Source organism: Cynara cardunculus, unplaced genomic scaffold (genome assembly GCF_001531365.2).
Source record: "Cynara cardunculus var. scolymus isolate 2C unplaced genomic scaffold, CcrdV1 Un_Scaffold_4754, whole genome shotgun sequence".
Taxonomy (NCBI): domain Eukaryota; kingdom Viridiplantae; phylum Streptophyta; class Magnoliopsida; order Asterales; family Asteraceae; genus Cynara; species Cynara cardunculus.
Window position 1 is genome coordinate 1059 of NW_020202045.1, and position 21566 is coordinate 22624.

General features: G+C 36.8%; 1 protein-coding gene across 1 annotated transcript; it reads right to left on the reverse strand.

The window, feature by feature from the left end:
- Window positions 1-2587: 2587 nt before the first annotated feature.
- On the reverse strand, window positions 2588-8049 carry LOC112504137 (nitrate regulatory gene2 protein-like). Its single transcript, XM_025108091.1, has 4 exons — window positions 6411-8049; window positions 5456-5661; window positions 4969-5237; window positions 2588-3426 (listed from the first exon to the last, which is right to left on the reverse strand). Exons 1-4 carry the CDS (start codon window positions 8020-8022, stop codon window positions 2688-2690), a joined length of 2826 nt encoding a protein of 941 aa, XP_024963859.1. The 5' UTR covers window positions 8023-8049; the 3' UTR covers window positions 2588-2687.
- Between the last annotated feature and the right edge of the window lie 13517 nt (window positions 8050-21566).

The window sequence follows — 21566 nt, forward strand, 5'->3', positions numbered from 1 at the left end:
AATGCGATCAGATCAAGAACAGAGACCACAATCATTACCAATTTGGAAGCCAYTAGTGAACCTCCACTTGAATTCACTCTAACAGATCTGGATCTGAACGTATCTCTTCACTCCTTTTCAAATTTTATAACAAAAAGGATGAATCGATTGTCAATGAAGCTGCAATCACAATGGATATAAAATTAAAAATTGAAGCTAATAACGACAGATATAATACATTAAGACTTGAACAAAAACGATTTTGACATTTTACCGTTTCAGCAAACCCTAGAAATAATCAAACCACCAAGTGAAGATGCTTCTTAATTAAGGGTTTTCGGTTCCCTTTTTCAACTTCACGTGAGAGATGTAATCAATGGTTAGGTGAAAGATCGAAGGTACAATGGATAAAGCTGAAGGTACAAAGAATAGCTCAAATCCATAGGGCACATCTCACAAAATCGCAGAATCAAGGATAATGATAGAAAAAAAAAAGTGCAATCGATACATACAACTCCGGTAACACTGGTCGTTGAAACAGAAAACTTCTGATCCGATAGGTAGTCCCTTGTTAGCAGATCTACACATAACCAACAACATATAGAAAATTGCTCACATAAACTAAATCCAAAGTCGTATGCATATATATTTCGATCATTTAGAGAATTCAATGTGTAGAAGAAGATCAAAGTTGGAAACGCACCTTTGGCTTTCTTGCCGATATCGGAGAAAAGTCCTGGTCCACTGTTCATTGTCGATGACGACCAGAAAGAGAGAGAAAACGACGTAGGAGATTCGACGGGGAGGTTGAGGCCCTAAGGGCAACTCCAACCTCATCACCAAAAAAAACACCAAAAACACCAAATCTGGTGGGCCCATAAACAAAAAAAAAACTCAACTCCAATAATTCTCTAAAAAAACACCAAATTTGTGGACCCCATATTAAAATAACATATTTTATTTACTATTTTTAATAACAATATTTATAATTTGTAATAAATATTATAATAATAAAGAATTAGTAATTAATTTATTTAATGAAGAAATGTTAAAATAAAAACGATAAAATTGTAATTAATAAATTTTATATTTAAAATTATTACATTAGTTCAAATAGCACAAATTAAAAAACACATAAATAAACGTAGCAGGAAGCTTTAGTCAGTTTATGCCTAGCGGAGACGATTGGACCCTTTAATTTATGTATTTCAGTTTTTAAAATTTCCATTAATAAAATACGTTTACGTTTATCCGGTATCATATTTGTGTTATTAATAATTTATTATATATACATATATATATATATATATTTAAATAATAAATATAAAAACCTAAAACTTAATATTTGTAATTATTTATTTATTTATAATTTATTTAAAAATAATTAAATATTGGGAAAACATGGTGGGGACCACCAATTTGGCAAGATGTCGTTTTTCTCCCCCGGCATATTTGCCGTTCATTTTCAGCGACCGCTATAGTTTTGGTGTTTTTGCAGGTCGATTGGATCCAAAAGAACGGCAAAACTAAGGTTTTACCATTCGATTGGAGTTGCCCTAAGGGGAAGGGGGGTTATACCTACAAATGGTTCGAGATTAAGTCGAATATGTATTCTTGAAAATCGGTTAGGGATGAAATCGAATCTGTATTCTTCAAAATTTGTTGGCGATGAAATCGGATAGAGATAAAATCGTTTCTGTTGGCGATGAAATAGAATAGGGATGAAATCGAATAGGGATGAAATCGTTAAGGTTTAAGGATGGCTTTAATAGGTTGTACCATTAGCAATAGAGGTTGTCTTTAAGAGATTTTAAGAGTTTTAAAAGTTTTTAAGAGTTTTAGCCAAATGTATTATAAGATAGTATAGATATATATAAATCTGTGTTTTTGTTTAAACATCTATATACTAATAAGAACTTGTAACAAAACAAGAACCTTTATCCCATAATAAAAAAATCTTATATAACCTCAAGAAAAGTCTTATCAAAAACCGTCATCATGAATGCTATAATATCATCAATCACTTGGTGTAAAAACACTTGGAACTCACAAATCACAACCACAAACAAACAGGGTTGTTTAGGAAAATAACTATATAACATTTTTTTTAATACATGACCATTTCACAAATTTTTAGGTTAGACATCCCAACGTTGGTATAGTTAGTTACGTATATAGTGTTAAATGATATTTTAATTAAATCGATGATATTTTAATAAATATGAAACCATTTTTTACTAGAGGAGATCATAAATTTAATTATAATTTTATTAAGGTTATATCCCTAAAAAGGTTCTTAGAACTGCCAAAAGAATGTCATTATTTAAAAAAAACTATAATAAAATTATTCTCGTCACTAAACGGCACCGCTCGTACATAGCCCCAACACAAATGGTTGTAAAGATACACTGATGATCGTGTAAAAGGAGTTAGACTAAGAAGTCTAAGAATGAATTTGGACCCTTAATCACTTTTAATCTCACCCTACTTATGAATTGTGCTTATCACATAAATTGATCCGGTGCATCAATGCACCGCATTAGTGTTGATCTTCAATTATAATTGATCCAATTGGGGCACATCACTTCTTACCCTAATTTCCATTTTTGGGAAACCCAACCCTATTAATAAACCTAAAACCATTTGATAAACTGGTAATCCTGACATTAAACTAGCCTTCACATGTTTCCTAATTTACCCTGATTATATCAAGACTGTTGTTGCAATCTTACCTGCTCATGAGCTTTTAAAGCATCACAAGTAAAATTTTCTAGTGCCTTGAAGATTGGAATGACACCACCTTGTAAACTAGTTGAACTACCCTTATCAACCAACTTCATAGCAGCTTCCTTGTGCCTTTCCCATTCTTCTTCCACCTTTCTCAAAGAATCCAGATCCACTCCACTATCCGAGGGAACCATTGACCCGCCTGTTTTATCCGCCAACGAATCTCGTGTCTTCTTCCCTACATTCTGATGTTTTCTCGCAAAATCCTTGGCAAGATACTCCTTTTTAAGCATTAAACGTTGAATGTTATCTTGTCTTTCGAGCAGTTGCCTCAAATTTGAAGCAAAACCATGTATTGCTTTGGAGACTCGATCTTGTGAAATGCCGCTTATTTCACGGTGCCAGTCGTTGCATATGACAAAAATCGGTGGAGCTCCTATACGACCTGGGGAATAAGGGATCTCGCCATCAATGGTTACTTCTGGTTCATGATCAATACAATGCTGTAGCCACCCGTTTAAGGAATCAACGTATGATTTCTGGGCATCAATCCAGTCATTAAAATGTTGGCACCAGGTTATAAGTACTGTTTGCAGCTCAAGCACGGCTCTCAAGCTTACAAGGCTCGTGTTTGCCCTTAACGTCCGACTTCTGCTCTCCATGAAGGCTTCGAACTGCTTCCGGTGACATTTAACAACCGATTGCCACATTCTTATCAGTCTGTGGAGAAAACAATGAAATAAACCATTTTTATAAAGGGAACAATCATGCTACAAGTAGAAGTAGATTGCCATCTTATTATGTTCATACTCTTTTTCTAGATCGTGTGTGTTTGCACACACCTCAACTGATCCATTGGGACCTTGAAGTTAACAGCCTGGTCGTCTTATGGGGACATAGAAGTGGGGAGCAAACCCAAGGTCATACCAGTTGAGTTACACCCAAATATTATCTATCTACGTAGGGCTTAGAAAGCATTGACTCACAAACCAACCATTTGTTCCAAGCCATTTGATGTTATATAGAGTCCAGACTTTGTATTGAAGCAAGAAACAAGTCACCGGCATCAGATATCCAGCCAAGTCACTATCAGAAAACCAATAGAACCCTTTGAATGACTAAAGATATGAAGGGCAACAAAATCTCAACGACATCAACATTCACCGGATATCAACTATTTGGGATAGTTATAATTTAAGTAGTTAATTCGTTTTTTTTCTTGATCATGGAAGTTTCCCTTGCTACAAAACAAGAGACTGTTACACCACGCTGAAACAGAAGATCCAGAACATATCTTTTCTAACATACCAAGTAAGGGGCTGTTTGGTTGGGGTTCCATTAAATCTAGTATGGATAAAGTTGTTTGTGTGGATTAATTTGCCTGTACAGGTTGGGAGGGTTTTTCCATAGATGGAAGAAGCATGTTTTTAATTGGGAGGGACAGGTTTGAAAAAAACTTGGCTTTCTGCATACGGCTCCTCCTAAAAGCTTACTGAATAAGCCACTATCATATCATTTAAGCCACTATAAAACAGTCATGTATAGCTGACCGAATAAGTTGAGAGTCCCATTAAACTTGTGCTGCAAACAAACAGACCCTATATCTTGTGATACAACTGTGAGACGTCTATCCCCAAGAAACAAATTTTTTTTATTGTTGAACGATTTGTTTGCTGTGTTGAAGAACTCCATATTGTTATAAAGGAAAAAGGGCAACTTTATTGTTGAAGAACGCCATATTGTGCATGGGAAGCAACGGTTTTAGTCATGGCTCTAAAGAATGCCATGAGAACATTAGGGCTGTAATATGCTGGTTTCAGAGAACCCTGAAAATAGAGTATACATGCTAGGCCATTTGCTATAACCAGATAAAATAAGAAAACAAAAGGAAAAAAGGTTAACGAAATGACTGTAATTCCGTTATGTCAATTTCTATTTTTAGAAATTCTTTATATTAAATGACTATTACAAAACAAACGTTTTTAACATATTTTAAAACATTATTACACATAGATCCCATCAAATACCAACCATCAGCGGGATTTCAAAATCCTATGTTTGTGTGATTTCAATGAAATCCCCAGATTTCAAATCCTGGAAATTCATCAAACCAAACATGGGATTGGAATGAGATTCAATTCAAAATCCAATCAAATCCTGCAAATTAAAGGGAAAGCATGGTCTCTTTCTCTCTATACAATCCATGCAAGAGATTATTTGTTTTCATCAAAATAAAGAACTAAATGAAGAAAAAAGTATAGCAAGAGTTGATGGTTGTAAATACCAACATTGAGAAGATGTTCATACCCATAGATTAACTCACTGACTTGTGGCTGCAATTCCTTGTCCCTCACCTTGTGTATCTCGCTAGATATGGCATCAATAGCTTTGATAGACACATTAAGCTTAGTCGATAACCTCCGAATAGAAGTTTGTGCAGCATCGATCTTACTAGATTCTGCTCCATGTGCATCCAATTCATTCAGCCTCTTGCACATTTTCTCATACATCACTCTTAGCCTCTCTTCATCCTAAAACCAGACCAACCACCTCATGTATCAATCCCAGATTAATTACTAAAATTAAATTTAAACACAAAGTGTCATTTGTGTCGAGAATTTTACGTACAACTGTTAAAACAATAACGATACAAAAATCTAGATATGATGGAACAAATTACATCTCAGATGACAAAATACATAATTTCAACCACATCTTAGGAGAACAACGAATATCATTGTAATAATACCTTCACTTCCTTGTACAACCTCTTTTCCCACACATATAGCTTCTCCAAAGTAGATGAAAGGTTGGTGAACCCAACATCTGGAACTGCATCCACATTATAGGATCCTGCTAGTTTCATTACTCGAGAACATGACCTTGCTGATTGTATTGGATGGTCTGATGATGCAAATGGAGGTCCTAACGGATAGAGAATCCTGGACAAGACCACTGCAAAGTGACATATATATAACTAGTTTGTGATACAGTTTAAAACTCCAATCCAAAGAATCTTCTGAACATCATTAATATAAATTAAGAAAATATATGATTTAACTGGTGGTTTGTGATAAATATGATAGTCACCATTTTGTTAGTAGCTTAATGGGACTCACAGCTTATTCAGTCAGCTATAAGTGACTGTTTGGTAGTGCTCTAATGATATAGAAAGTGGCTTTATTTAGTAAGCTTTTAGGAGGGTTCTTTATGCAGAAAGCCAAGTTACTTTCAAACCTGTCCCTCCTAGTTAAAAAACACACTCCTTCCATCTATGAAAGAAACCTCATAAAAAATAACCTTTCCAATATACAGACAGACTAGACCATACTGACAGCTTTATACATAGAGGGGTTAACGCGAAAATCAACCAAACAACACCTTAGATGTGCATAGTGAGAAGTACTTAATATCACTTCATTGTTGCTTAATTATGCTTTTTCCCTTCAAAATAAATTCGGTTGATCGATAAACATGTACAAAATTTACAACATTTTTCCTTATTCATGCAGAAGAAACTGAACTTCGAGGCTATTACTTAATATCCTGATCCTTCTCCTAGTCTTCTGAATCAAACCAATTCCAGTAACAAAAAAACTAGAAACATAATCAGAATAGATTGAAAGTCATAACAATAAACAAAATAATGAGAAAAAGCATATTATGACTATGTATTATGGTGACAAAAATCAAATGTTGTTTACCCTTAAGAACTGCAAACCTTGATTGATAAGGCAACTTCCCTGCCTCAAGCATCAAGGCAACCTCCTTCCCATAACCAAAGGCACTATCAAATTCATCCTTGATTTCATTAACTACCTCCTGAAGATCTCGAGAACCATGAGCAGATAATGTTGTCAAACTACTCAAGATTGAGGATTCAAACTCATGTGTTGACACCTCATCTATATCAAAACTTTCCCCCTTTTTATTCTCATACCCCTTCCCCATGCTTTGTGAAACAACTGTCTCAGGGCTATGCTTATCTACTTCACTGTTTACAGATTGCGCTCCCTCATTATTTTCTGATGGTACTGAACTCAAAGAGCCTCCACTTTTTCTTGGTGGTATTCTTCTAGAACTACCCTCAGTACTATTGGGAGCTTCCCTGCCTTGAGTATCTTCTTTGGCAACTGATCTGGATGTGCTTTCACATGAATTTCTTCTTCTATTGAACGTGTTTCCCTTTAAAACTTCTTCATGATGAGACTCGGTTTCTGTTTCTTCTTCCAAGTCAGGAATTCCCTCCCTCTCTCTAACTTCACTTGAATCAGGACTACTACCCATAGATCCATACCCAAATCCATAACCATTACCATAAGCATCAAAAAAGTTAAAATAATCAGATTCAACTGGTGGAGGAGGTGGTGGAGGACTTTTGGGTCGCTTAGGTTCTTGGGGAGGTGGTGGCCCACCATAAGAAAACTCATAAATCCCCCCACTTTGATAAGGATCATAATGTGGTGGATCAACCCATTGCCCAGTTTCTTGAAAGTCCCTTGCTTCTGCATGTTGAATCACAGTTCGGCTAGCCGGAGCAGATTTTTTCATATAAGAAGCATAGTGATTTGAATTACCATATACACTGTAAGAATCAAAATCCTCTTGATATGTCCCCCAAGGAGGCTGATATTGAGATGCAGATGGGTCCATCACATATGGGCCACCCTCACCCAAAGTAGATTGGTTTGGTCCCCAAGAAGGTCGATCTGGAAATGCAGATGGGTTCACGTTCACCCCATAAGGGTCACCCCAAGAAGGTTGATAGGGCTGCGGTCCTCTGTTAATTACATAAGGATCACCCCAATTAGGTTGGTCTGATCCCCAAGGAGGTTGATAGGGCCGTGACCCTCCGTTAATAACATAAGGGTCATTCGGATTCATTTTGTTGTAATCTCGGGGATGATTAAACGAGGACGCTGGTGGTTTATTTTCAGAACCACCATCATGTATATGAATATGGCCATCTGAAGACGAACTCAAATCGGATTCTGAATTCTCATTATCATCAATTGAATGAATATGTGAAATCGAGCCAGAAGACATGGAACCATTGTTAGTCTTACCTAGATCAGATGGCAATGTGAGTACGGGAGACGATGGAGTGGGTGAAGGGATTACAAGTTGTTCGTCAACAAATCGAGAAAGGGCATAACCAATATCTTTAAGAGAATGGAAGTATGCCAGATGTGAAGAGGAGAAATCATACCGGGCTTCCGCAGCGGCCTTGATCAATTTCTTTCTCTCTCTACAACGTATCACCAATGGCAAATCATCAACTTTGGAAGCTCTGCATCCCATGGTAGACAGTATCATCAACCACCATAGCCACCCCCAAACCCTAAACCCAGTTCATGTATCATTATCGCGGGTGCACCTGAACTAATAATAATGAACACGATAAACCCATCTCGAAATCACCCCGATCTACGAGTAGGATTCTATACATCAATAACCTCGCAGTCTGCAAATGCATTAAATCGAGAGAGAGGGAGAGATAGTAGGGATTGAAGAAAGCTCAAACGTTTAATTAAATGAAGTAGATAGACAGTGAGAATCGGCACAGCAGAATAAAATATGGAATCTGTCATGGGGTTTGGAAATATGTGCTAACGCCATGTGTTTCCACAGAGATTCGTAGAAGAAGGAAGAAGAAGAGGAGGTGCATGGTTTTCAAATTGAAAATGCGTTGAAGTTTGTATATTATTATTATTATAAGGTGTGTGTCAGAAAGAAGAAGGTGGAATCCGGCATGGATGACGGGGGATGTCATATGGACATTGAAAATGCAATCATGTTTCTTGAGGTCCGCATGCCGTTGGACAGGCTTCAAGTTCTGGGCTCTTTTGATGGTGCGGTGGGGTGGGGCTTTGCACTTGTACTCTACTTTCAACAAAAGTTGTTCTTTTTAGGGTTGTTACTCACATTTTCATCGGTGTTTAAAAAATCGTCTTTAATAGTAGTCATGATGTCTCCCGACACATCTTGATTTAAAATTTGTGTCTTATGCCATGTTATACTAATGATCATAATTATTTATAACATGGTATTTGATTTTTTTTAAATTGTTTATTTGTTAGTTTTTAATGTATAATCTTATTTAAAATTAATTAACTTATTGAATAACAATAGAAAACACATGTTTATATGTATAATAATTTATATGAGATAAAGATTTGTCGTCATAAGTCATGCATTGATCGTCGTCTCGTCGTAACTCCTAAGACTTAGGTTTGACCTCACTATCACGTCATATCTCATACCATTTTAAACATTTAGGAGGCCATGTGCAAAATTAAATGTGGCCCTCTATTTTGTTCCACTTATATAATTAATCTTTTATTACTAAATTCAAAATTAAATCCTTTTATTTAGAATATGTATGAAGAGATATAATAACTATAAACAACACTAAAATAAAAATCAAACTTATCTTTATATCGTTATATTAATGATCATAAATTTTATATAATTAATTGACAATAATTATAAAAAGTAAATTAGTAGCAAAATTAGAAGTAATTATTGTTAGGGCAATTAGGACTAAAATATTTCTAAGTATTAAAAAGTTTTATAAAGTCAATTACTTTGTATTGTATTGTAATATCATTGTAATTGGGCTAAGGGTAAATGAGTTTTACTTGTAAATTATAGCACCCCAAACTTTCACATTTGCATATAACATGTACTTCATATATAAGAAATACACTTTATACCACAAAAGTCTCACTAGTACAAGAAACTTATATACAGAATTTACAACTCAAAAATTACAAAAGAATGTTCTTGTACTATCACATGTATAACAACATGTATCTTCAAAATTCATCAATCAACAGGTTGATCTTTAAAACGGCATATAAGCATAATATGAAAATAATTATATTTTCACTTACTCTTATTATCCCGAAACCCAGCTGTGCCTACAATGCATATTTCAAAAATACAAAATGAGGGTTAGACCATGAGGTCTAGTGAGATACCCTTGTTTTGCAATTACAGGGTGAAAATCACCAAAACCTGTTTGAAATTCAGATTTGAATATCCAATCACTTTATATCAAATATAACTTCAGTAAAACAAAACTGCATGTTATAAAACGATCTTACCACATAAGAATATTATCCATTCAGGTTCTCACAGACATCTGAAATACAACTCTCAAGCTCACAACTCACAACTGATTCAAAGCTTATGGTCTCAATCTCCATGATTAATAAATAACAACCACCAGAGTTCTTGTTTATAATCAAAACCTTTTAAGTTAATAACTAGATTTAAATTTAAGTAAGAACTGATTAAATAATAACCAACGTCCCTCTGGGTTTTAGTTCAAATCACTATTCTTTGGAATACTCAAAATATGATATCTCAAAATCATTTGAAAGCACAGGCAGTTAAAGCTTCTAGCTATAAGCCGTTTTCCCCTTCTCAATAACATCATGGTTATCATTTCAATAAGAGCAATATCTCTAAGTCATCAAGTCACAGAGAAATGTTGACTTAGAGTTATCGTGTCTTATGGATATAATAACAAGAGTTATAATAATAATCACACCCATAAATGTCACCCTTATATCTGAATGTACACCTCTCCTTGATATGTCACAACAACAACAACAACAATAACAAGAAGGAAATTATGCGGAAGCTTTACAGAATTATTATGCAGCAGCAGCAGTAGTACTCTTCACCGGCCAAGGCTTAGCAGTAAGGAGCCCTCATCGGACAATACTCTGTCCGAATACAAGCCCTTGTCGATCAATGAAGTTCATCAAGTATATGCATTCATTCAAAATATAAACACCAGCAGATTCTTAAAGCCATAAAACCAATATAAGTGAAAAAGGCAATCTGATTCAAAACTATTTTAAACTCACCTTATGTAAGAAAAGAATTTTGGAGAAGATAACAATACTTGAATCTGCTTTTACTTTGATTCCAGATCCCAAATTTCGCAAACAGAACACCCAAATTTCTCACTCATTATATCAACTTTCCAAAAATGGCAAGGAAACTTGTCTATTAAAAAAAACTCCCTTTTTATGTTGCCTTAATCAGAAAGGAAGTTTTAGAAAAAAAATACAAAATAATATAAAACTATTTTATTCTTTAACCCATGCACATACACACATGCACATTTTTCCTCCACTACCCCCTACATGATACATATACATATGAAATACACACACCCATGCATACCAAATTTCATGCACATGTAATATCCACTCACCTATATGCATAATTTCCATGCATGTATACATATAAAACATGCATACACATGCATATAAACAATTTCATGCATACAAATTTTTATTCATATATATATATATATATATATATGCATATACCATATGATCAAATATAACAATTAATCATTTATTCACATGACCATATAATTCAAGTAGTCACATAACAATTACCTGAGGTGTATAACCAGAACCCAATTATCACATTATCCATCCCTCAAAAGAATTATGTCACGGGATACATTCAATTAAACAACCATGGATATTTGGTCCTCATATCAGATTCTAACTCCTAGGTTGCCTCTAAACCCTTATGGAAGTGCCACTGAACTTCTACCAGACTAATCTATTTGTTTTGGAACACTCTGGTTTTCTGATCAGTGAAAGATTTTGGTGTCTCCACAAAGTTCAGTTTATTGTCTAATTTCACTTCTGGTAGCGGATTTGTCAAATTCGTATATTAGACACATGGAAAGTGTTATGGACTGAACTAAGCTCTTCTGGTAGATCCAACAGATATGCAACCATTCCAATTCGTTTGCACATTCTAAATGACCCGATATATCCTAGACTGAGCTTACCTCTCTTATCGAATCTGACCACCCCTTTCCACAGAGAGACTTTCAGCATCACATAGTCCTCCACTAGGAATTCAATTGGCTTACGACGTCTGTCGGCATAGCTCTTATGACTGCCCTGAGCTGTTTTAATTCGCTCTCGAATCTGTTCAATCTTTTCTGAAGTAACTTGAACAATTTCTGGACCTGTTAACTGCCTCTCACCCACTTCATTCCAACATAACGGCGTTCTTCACTTTTGGCCATACAAAACTTCATATGGTGCCGCTTGGATGCCGAAGTGATAACTGTTGTTATAAGAAAATTCAATCAAGGGTAGATGATCTTCCCACGATCCCCCGAAGTCGATAACACAAGCTCTTAACATTTCTTCGAGATTCTGGATCGTTCTTTCACTCTGCCCGTCAGTCTGCGTTGATATGTTGTACTTAGCTGAATCTGAGATCCCAAAGCCTTCTGAAAACTCTTCCAAAATTTTGAAGTAAACCGACTATCATGATCTGAGATGATAGATAGTGGAACCCCATGCCTAGTTACAATTTCTTCGATGTAAATCTTTGCCAATCTTTCTAATTGATAATTCTCTTTTATCGGTAGAAAGTGCATAGATTTTGACAAATGGGCCACAATTAACCATATGGCATCATATCTCTTTGGAGTTCACGGTAACTTCATGATAAATCCATCGTAATATGATCCCATTTCCACACAGGAATCTCCAGAGATTGCAGATTCCCATATGGTCTCTGATGTTCAACCTTCAATTGCAAACATGTTAAACATCGTTCAACGTACCTTGCTATGTCTTTCTTCAATCCGGACCACCAATAAAACGATTTTAAATCTTTATACATTTTATTAGTACCGGGATGAATAAAATACCGTCCCTAAAAGCACAAAATTCCTTTGTCATTCTTTTCCAGGTTAAAAATCATTTTACCCATTCGTTCGAATTTGGAATTATCCTCTATAGTTGCTTCTTCTTGACATTTTAAAATTTCACTGTGGAGATCTGGCAATAGATTCATTCTCATTGCTACTGCCTTGATCGTACTACTTTTCTTTTTTATGCTCAAAGCGTCTACTATCACGTTTGTTTTTATCGGATGGTAGAAAATCTCACAATCATAATCGTTTTCCAGTTCAATCCATTATCATTGCCACATATTTAACTCTTTTTGACTAAACAAATGTTGGAGACTGTTGGTCCCAGTTGGGTCTACAAGAGTTTTAAAGAAACAGTTTGTAGAAGGGGGGGATGATACAAACACAGAAAACTTTCAAATTTAAAAATATATATTGATAAAGAAAGATCAATAAAGATTTTTACATATTGTATATGAAAATAGACAAGGTAAAGATAACCTATCTAAAACAATATAATTTTACACACAGATATTCTTAGCAAAATAGAAAAGATTTGCTGAAAGATAAAGAAGGAAATATGTTTTTTGGGCAAGAACTTTTAGAATACTTAAGAGGGATTTTAACTTGCTTGAAGATAAGCATAAGTGTTCTTTTAGATGTATGCAAATATGCACTGTGTGTTTCTGCATGGAGAGAGCACTCATCTATTTATACCCATTGCATTAAATGCACATTTAATGTAATTTAGTAGAGTTTGAACATGCGTCAAGATTTTAAAGAAAATCTTGTCCTTTGCTACAGTGAATAGTACAAATGCCTATTTATGAGCAGACATCCTTTCGTGGAGTTGATGGGTAATAGAGTCAACTAGTCGGCTCTGTACCGTACTATACTCTAGAAAGGGTATGGGTTTGTCCTCTGTGTGTGGAAAGACAAGACAAAAACAATCTTGCACAAAAAGCTTCATTTGATCGCTGAATGCTGGATTAACACTGAGGATCTCTTCAGCATTCGCTGAGGCTTGGGCAGTCTTCACACATATGTTGACCAGGTTGTAATCACTGAATGCCGCTTCAGATCACGAATGCGCCAATCACTAATCTTCAGGTTAAATCTTCAGGTTCAGTCTTCAACTTTCGCTGAAGGTTCTTTGGTGTGAGTTTTAACTTCTTGAAGTATTGTTGTCGCTGTAGGATTTATAATACATGTTTCAGCGATCACTTAACAGACTCAATGATGATCACTAGAACTGAAAGAACATAAACATAATACTTCGAATAAGTAAAAGGGATTATCATCAAATCAATGAGAGAGATGATCAACAATCTCCCCCTATTTGATGATATCAAAGCAACATAAAGAAAGTTGCCTTATCAAATAAAAGTAAGAAAAAGTTACATATAAAGTACATGTCCTTTTTTTACTATTTTGGGATCTTTTTCAGTGAATCGATTTGTACTTAAAAGGTTTTCTTAAGTTACAAGTTTAAGAAGAAGTACAAGAAGGGAAACTGAAACTGAAAGCATGTTCACTGACTTATAGATTGTCAGTGACTGTAAAAGAATATTGGAACTCATAGACATGTGTTCCTATTACTTTTTTTAGAAATCTTTTTCAGTGATGCAGATGTAAATACTTATATTTATCCAAAAGAAAAATTACAAGTGATTCAGTACATTTCTAGACTTACGAAATATAAGTTTTACACTTAAAGTAGACATAGATACAAAAGACATATAGTGAAAGACAAGGTTACAAGATAGAATTGTATAATAATCTAAGTTGCTCAGGTTGATGTAGCCAGGTACTTCTTCTCTGAGCTCCTTTTGACATAGAAATTTCCTTCTAATCTTGCGGTCCATCATTTCACCATATGCATCATTGTCCAGCCAAAATCTGATATACACGAGATGTTCCATTGGACACAGATGTAACTCAAACACTCTTTGAAAGTTGATTTTGCCTTCATAGTCAAGGAAGATAAATCCTAACTCAGGCTTGAGGTGCACAGTGTTGGGTATGTAAGGACCCTTTGCTGGCAAGGATAGGTTCAACATAGAGGTGCCTGGCTTCTTCAAAGTCTTCAGGACTTCATCTAAGGAGAACTTTGTTTCATGTTCATTCCTCAGGGTTGGTCCCTCATTATGACTTGAAGGTCTTCTTCTTCCACCTTTCTTCAATGATGGCTTTTCAGGTACAACGACATATCTTGACATCTTCTTGATCAACTCGCTGATGATGTCTTCAATAATGGGTTTATGCCTTGACTTTGAGCGTTGAATGGCTTGGCAGATCTCTAGCCATTCATTATAGCCATACTGACCAAGGTAAGAAGGGTACTCCCATGACAACATCAAGATTGTCCCTGGTGATGAGCATTGAGACCATAACTCCATCTTTCGTCCGTCTACTGATAGTGACGTTTGAAATAGGGTGAGGAGTAATTCTCTTGTGTTGACATTCTTTCTCCATTTTCTGTCTCGGTCGGCTAGCTTTATCGCTTTCTCGTGCTCAGCTTCTGCAATAGAAAGTAGCTTAGCCTGGGCCTTGACAACATTCACCAGCTTTTTAGACTTCCTCTTTGGAAGAACTTTAGCAACAAGAGACTTGGCCAACTTTAAGCTATCCTCAGTCTGTTGTCGTTGGAGTCTGTGTTCTTCCTTGACCTTGAGTGCCTCGAGTCTTTTAGCTTCATATAGGAAGTCGAACTCGCCACAACTAGAGGTACGAAGAGAGATTTTTACTCTAGTTTGGTCGAGTAACTCCTTTAGCTGAGACATCTGCTGGTCGGTGGGAACGCTAGAGGTTGGGTTTTCAGGTACACATTCCTCTAGCCAACTGCAGGTAGTAGAGGGGATGGAGAGTCAATAAAGAGAGGTAATGGTGGTAAAGCTAGAGGACTCATTACTTAAGGGCTCAAAAGGTTGAAAAAGTACCTTGAGGTTTCCTTCTTCAACAACACCCTTGTTTTTCGACTTGGTGTTCTGGTTCTTTTCTGAGTTCTCCTTCTCTTTCTTCCCTTTCTCCCCCTGGGATGTAGAATCACTGAGAGAAATGCCTTTCATGGCACCATCAGGTCTATGTTACTGTATAGTGAAGTCTTCATCATCGTCGTCTTCATCATCATCGTCACCAAGATCTTCACCAGCATCAGGAAGGTTGGGAGAATCACCGTCTTCATCTTCATCATCATCTTCCATATCACCAACATTAGCTGCAGAGGTGATAGGAAGGTCTTCGTTACGAGCTTTAGCGCCTTCTCCGACGGTTTCATCAATGACCTCAGCTTTAGGAGCTTCACATAAAGTTGGATTTTCATCAGCAACCTCAACTTCATTAGTTGTCGCTCTAGGAGCTTCAGCTTCAGCGGTAGCAACAGAAGCATTCAACTCTTTCTCCCCCTCTTTGAGATTATCCTGATAATCAAAGAAGTTGTTAAGAGTTTTGGTCTAAATCTCCACCAGTTGTTCAAGCTTTTTCAGCGCTCGAGCTTGAAGAAGACTATAGTCCAGAGTCTTATCTAGCTGGAGGCGATCTTCTATGGTGAATAACGGTTCAGGTGCTGGTACTGGTTGGTGGATGAAGTCTACGATCTGCTGCATCAGTGTCGTATGCCTGGCGAGATGGGCATTTGCTTCATCGGCCTTGCTTGTTAAAGCAGAGATGGCCTCAACATTAAGGCGCACAACATCTTGCATCGAGGAGAGCTGTTCCTTGACCTCTTTAACTTCATCCTGGACGGCTGAAAGGCCAGTAGAGACTTTGTCCCTGAGAGGCATGCCCTTATGGACTTCTTCCATTTTGATAAGGACAATCTCCACAGTAGGGAGAAGTAACTTGACATTGTCAGCCATGTTATACTCTTCGTCCATGGATGGTGTCTATTCAAAAGGACCTGAAAAGAAATAAGGATGAGCATAAAAAAGCTCTGGGTTAGTAGAAACGAAGGGGTAGGAAGAGTACCTAAGGGTTCTTTAGCATCATTTGAAGGATTGATGCTAGTTCGCTCCAGGTTGCCTTCGAGAGGATAGGCGACCATTTGCTGAGATGCCTCAAGAGGAGCAATCTTAGGTCCTGTGGTGGGTGCTTCATCATCAATGAGGACAATCATTGATGAATCTTAAGCACGTGTCGAGACCAAGGAGAGAGGAGAGGAGAAAATGTCCAAGACTGAAGGTTGTGAGTGTTCAGCAGTAGCAATGTTGATATTCTCACCATTAGTGATTTGGGTCACTGAAAGCAAGGTCTGAAGTATCCGCCTTGTTGGGTAGAATGCCTTCCGCTATAGGTTATGGTTGGGAGAGGAGCCACATGTACGACAGTGATTGTAGGAATCACTGAGGAGATGGAAAGGGTAGCTGAAGGTGCCTCGGGGGTAAGGCAAGTTTCAATAGCTGAGACCTTTTGAAAGGTCACAGCTATAGACATGGGTATCCCCTTTTTAGCATTCTTGGCTCTCGAAGGAGAACCAAGAGTTGGTTGAGAGGAGGAAGGATTTTTGGAAGAGAGGGTGGTGGTGGTCGGGATAGACTTCGGGAGGTTTTCCTTAGTCTTAACCACCTGAGAAGGAGAAGAAGAAGAAAATTAAGAAGGAGATTGCATAATAATAGAGAGTGTAATGTCTCCATCTCTCAGCTTATGATCCAGAATCCTGGATCCAAGCTTGCAGATAGGAAAATTACCTTCCTTGAAGTACTTGTGGCCAAAGATCTTGGCAAACACCATGGAGAGAAACTTGGTGTATGGTATTACCTTCTCCCTCTTGCGCTTGCTCAACTTTAGCACCAAGTCCTCGAAGATCACAGCCGCGTAGTTGATCGGGCGCTGGCATATAACAGAAACACCAATGTTGAGCGTGATCCTGGAGGTTTGATCTTGTCCGTCAGTCTTGCCTCTCATGCACTAAATAAAGTGAGAGAACAAGTACTGCCTCACCACAGACATGTGATTCTTCTCGATCTTGGATGACTTGAGGAATTTGTTGGAGTCTTTCTTCGATGGCCAGGCATAGCCAATATCATCAAGGCAAGCAATGATGATTTTAATGGAAGGATCACTGATGAAGGGACCTTTGGGAAAATGAAGAGCGTGCCTTAGCGTGGCAACACCAAAGTTGACGGTCATACGATGGAAGGTGAAGGAGATTTTCTTCACCTGTTGACCATGCTTGTCCGTGTCTTGAACACACTCAGCAGTCGGCCAGAATTGCTGAAGGGCTTCCTTCACCATAACAGGTTCATGGGTGAGAGCATAGGAGATGGGCAAGTTCTTGAGGAAGGTAGTGGCTTCCTCATAGTAGGATTTGTTTTTAGGGATATCCATCAAGGCCACATGATTGTTTGTGTTGAAGGACACGTCTTCGATGGAGAAGTTCACGTTTTGGGTAGCCATTTTCTGTTATAGATAAGAAATAAGAAATAACAGTTTTGTTAGTAGTCCAAGATTAGGATGTGAGCTTTTAAGTTTTCAACTATAAAACTTCTTTTGAAAAATCCATAAAAAATTTGGGTTTTTTAAGAAGAACATGTGTTTTGAAACTTTAGATTATACCCAAGTAAGAGAATGTGTTAATAATCTTAATGTTTGTATTTTAAGAGAACAAGTTCTTAAAAACAACAAACAAAAGTTTCATTGAAGAAGAAGAAGAACAAATCAAAATATAAAAGAAGTATCGACCTTTGAGATTTAGAAGAAAAGGTCGAAGTGTTTCGAGCGTTCTTAGTTATTGGTTCTTGCTTGCAAATCTGTTTTGGCAGAGGTTCGTCAAAGATTTTTTGAAAGAGTAAATTAAAATGAGATGAGAAGTCTCATATAGTCATATTTATAGGTAGGGGGAGAGAAAGAAAGAATGAGGAGAGAGGAAAATACGACTGTTGAAGATGTACAATGATGAAAAAGTAGCACATTCTTATCCACGATTGGATGGTATGTTGAGGAGTCAGGTGTGTCAGAACTTTACGTGCGTCTAAAAAAATCGTATTAGTAACAGAGAATGTCGTCATAAAGACGGTTCATTATCTATTTCTTTTAAAACGAAAAAGTATTAAAAAAATTAATAGCCACATTCAGTGATAAGAGAATCACTGAATAAAAGAAACTTTTAAAACATTTGATCACTGAAGAAGAAAAGCTTCAATGATGGTTTTGTTTTAAGAAAAGAAAAATATCTTAGAAGAATATATTTTCATAAAAGATTCAGTGACAAGAGAAACATTGAAACTATCTTTTAAAAACATTTGAATCACTGAAAGAAGAAAGGTTCAATGATCATTTTGATTTTAAGAAAAATATAAGTTTAGTAGAGAGATATACTTACTTAATATGTTCAGCGATAGAAAAATCACTGAAACAAACTTTTAAAATGTTTTGATCACTAAAGAAGAAAAGCTTCAGTGATAGTTTTAAGTTTTAAAAAAGAAAAAGGAGTATACATACCTTAGGGAGAAAAGATATATTTACTCAAGAGTTCAGTGATAGAATGAGAGCACTGACTTATTTCACTTACTGATTGATGCGTATAGCTGAAGGAAATTAATCCTCAACGTTTAGCATTCCTAGTTCGCTGATCAAGATGTTAAATCTTGTCTCATCAAGAGGCTTTGTGAAAAGGTCAACGAGTTGGTATCAGTGGGAATAAAGTGAAGTTCAATATTACCATTCATAACGTGATCTCTGATAAAATGATATTTGATCTCAATATGTTTGGTCTTGGAGTGAAGAACAGAGTTGTTTGGAATAGCGATAGCACTAGTGCTATAGGAATCTTTTAAAAACTGAAGATCGTAGTCGTTAAGATGGTTTTTCATCCAAAGGACTTGGGCACAACAACTTCCAGTGGCAACGTATTCAGCTTCAGCGGTTGATGTGGACACTGAGTTTTGTTTTTTACTTGTCCAGCTCATCAACTTTCCACCTAGAAGCTAACAGCCTACAATGGTGTTTTTCCTAACAGTTTTGCAACATGCAAAATCACTATCTGAGTAACCTATTAGGTCAAAACCTGAACCCTTAGGGTACCAGAGACCCAAGTTAGGAGTTCCCTTCAGGTATCTGAAAATGCATTTTACAGCAATCAGATGGGATTCCTTAGGTTCAGATTGATATTGTGCATATAAACAAGTAGAATACATGATATCTGGTCGACTAGCTGTAAGATACAGTAGGGAGCCGATTCATTCCTCTATAAACAGTTACATTTACAGGCTTTCCATTTGGATCCTTGTTGAGAGAAAGAGAAGGAGCCATAGGAGTTTTCATAGATGAACTGTTAGAGAGATCAAACTTTTTTAGCATATCACGAGCATACTTACAATGACTGATAAAGATACCTTTATCTGATTGCTTGATTTGGAGACCTAGAAAGGAGGTTAGTTCTCACATCATACTCATCTGGTATTCTTTCTTCATACGATCAGCGAACCAAAAACATAAAGAGGGCTTAGTAGAACCAAAATTAATATCATCGACATATATTTGGACTAGAATGACGACCTTTAACTCTCCTAAGAAATAAGGTCTGGTCAATCTTTCCACGGACAAATTTCTCAAAGATGAGAAATGAGGACAGTGTGTCATACCAGGCACGGGGAGCCTGTTTTAACCCGTAAAAAGCTTTATCCAAACGATAGACGTGGTTTGGATACTTAGGATCAAGAAACCCTGGTGGTTGTTCAACATAAACTTCCTCTTAGAGTTTTCTATTTAGGAAAGCACTCTTTACATCCATTTGGTAGACTTTGATGTCTCTATGGGTATCAAAGGCTAAGAAGAGTCGACTAGCTTCAAGTTTAGCCACTGGTGAGAATTTCTCGTCATTATTGATTCCTTCTTTACGTCTATAACCCTGAGCAATAAGATGAGCCTTGTTACAGGTTACCATGCCTTCTTTATCTAACTTGTTGCGATAGACCTATTTAGTGCCTATCACAGGTTTGTCAGATGGACGTGGGACAAGGTACCAGACTTTGTTCCTATTAAACTCAATGAGCTCTTTTTGCATGGCAATGACCCAGCTAGGGTCTGAGATAGCATCATTGATTTTCTTGGGTTCAACTAAGGATAGGATAGGAAGTTGACAAAGAGATAGATATTACCTAGACCACGACGAGTATGAATACCTGCACTTGGATCACCAAGAATTTGATGAATTGGATAGTCTTTTGTCCATCGTTGAGCTGGTAGAGGATTATCATATGAGCATTGATGTTGAGGAACAAAAGATGAGGCTTCAGCTGCAGATTCTTTAGCAATAGGGACAATTGCTAAATGTGCCTCAGATTCAGCGACTGATAAAGGTTCAGATGCTGAGGGCATTTCATTCACTGATTGATCAGTGGTTGAAGTAGAAGGAGGAACACAACTAATGGGTACTGCAACAATCTCTGAAGTAGATTCGTTTTGGTTATTAGCTACAATTAGAATGATAAGTGGATCATGTTGATCCTCTCTCTCATTGATTTGATAATAATCCTTTTTACCTTTTACGAAGTATTTTATTTATGTCTTTCAGTTCCAGTGATCATCACTGAGTCTGTTCAGTGATCGCTGAAACATGTATTGTAAATCCTACAGCGACAGGGATACTTCAAGAAGACAAAACTCACACCAAAGAACCTTCAGTGAAAGTCGGAGACTGAGACTGAAGATTAGTGACTGGCGCGTTCGTGATCTGAAGCGGCATGCGTTCATGATAGAAGCGGTATCCAGTGATTACAACCTAGTCAACATATGTGTGAAGACTGCCTAAGCCTCAACAAATGCTGAAGATACCTTCATTGTTATTCCAGCATTCAATGATCAAATGAAGTTTGTTGTACGGGATTGTTTTTGTCTTGTCCTTCCACACACAAAGGACAAACCCATACCCTTTCTAGAGTATAATACGATATGGAGCCGACTAGTTGACTCTATTACCCACCAACTCCACGAAAGGATGTCTGCTCATGAATAAGCATTTTTACTATTCACTATAGCAAACGACAAGCTTTCCTTTGAAATCTTGACGCGTGTTTAAACCCTACTAAATTGCATTAAATGTGTACTTAATGCAATGGGTATAAATAGATGAGTGCTCTTTCCATGCAGAGACACACACACACACACACACATATTTGCATACATGTAAAAGAACACTTATGCTCATCAAAGATTCCAGAGAAATGAAAAG

Coding starts and splice junctions, on each gene's coding strand:
- LOC112504137 (XM_025108091.1), bottom strand. CDS start 8,022: ATGATACTGTCTACCATGGGATGCAGAGCTTCCAAAGTTGATGATTTG. Junction 5,238..5,455: donor GGTTGTACAAGGAAGTGAAG/GTATTATTACAA, acceptor GTCTGGTTTTAG/GATGAAGAGAGGCTAAGAGT. Junction 3,427..4,968: donor ATTTACAACCATCAACTCTT/GCTATACTTTTT, acceptor TTTTCTCCACAG/ACTGATAAGAATGTGGCAAT.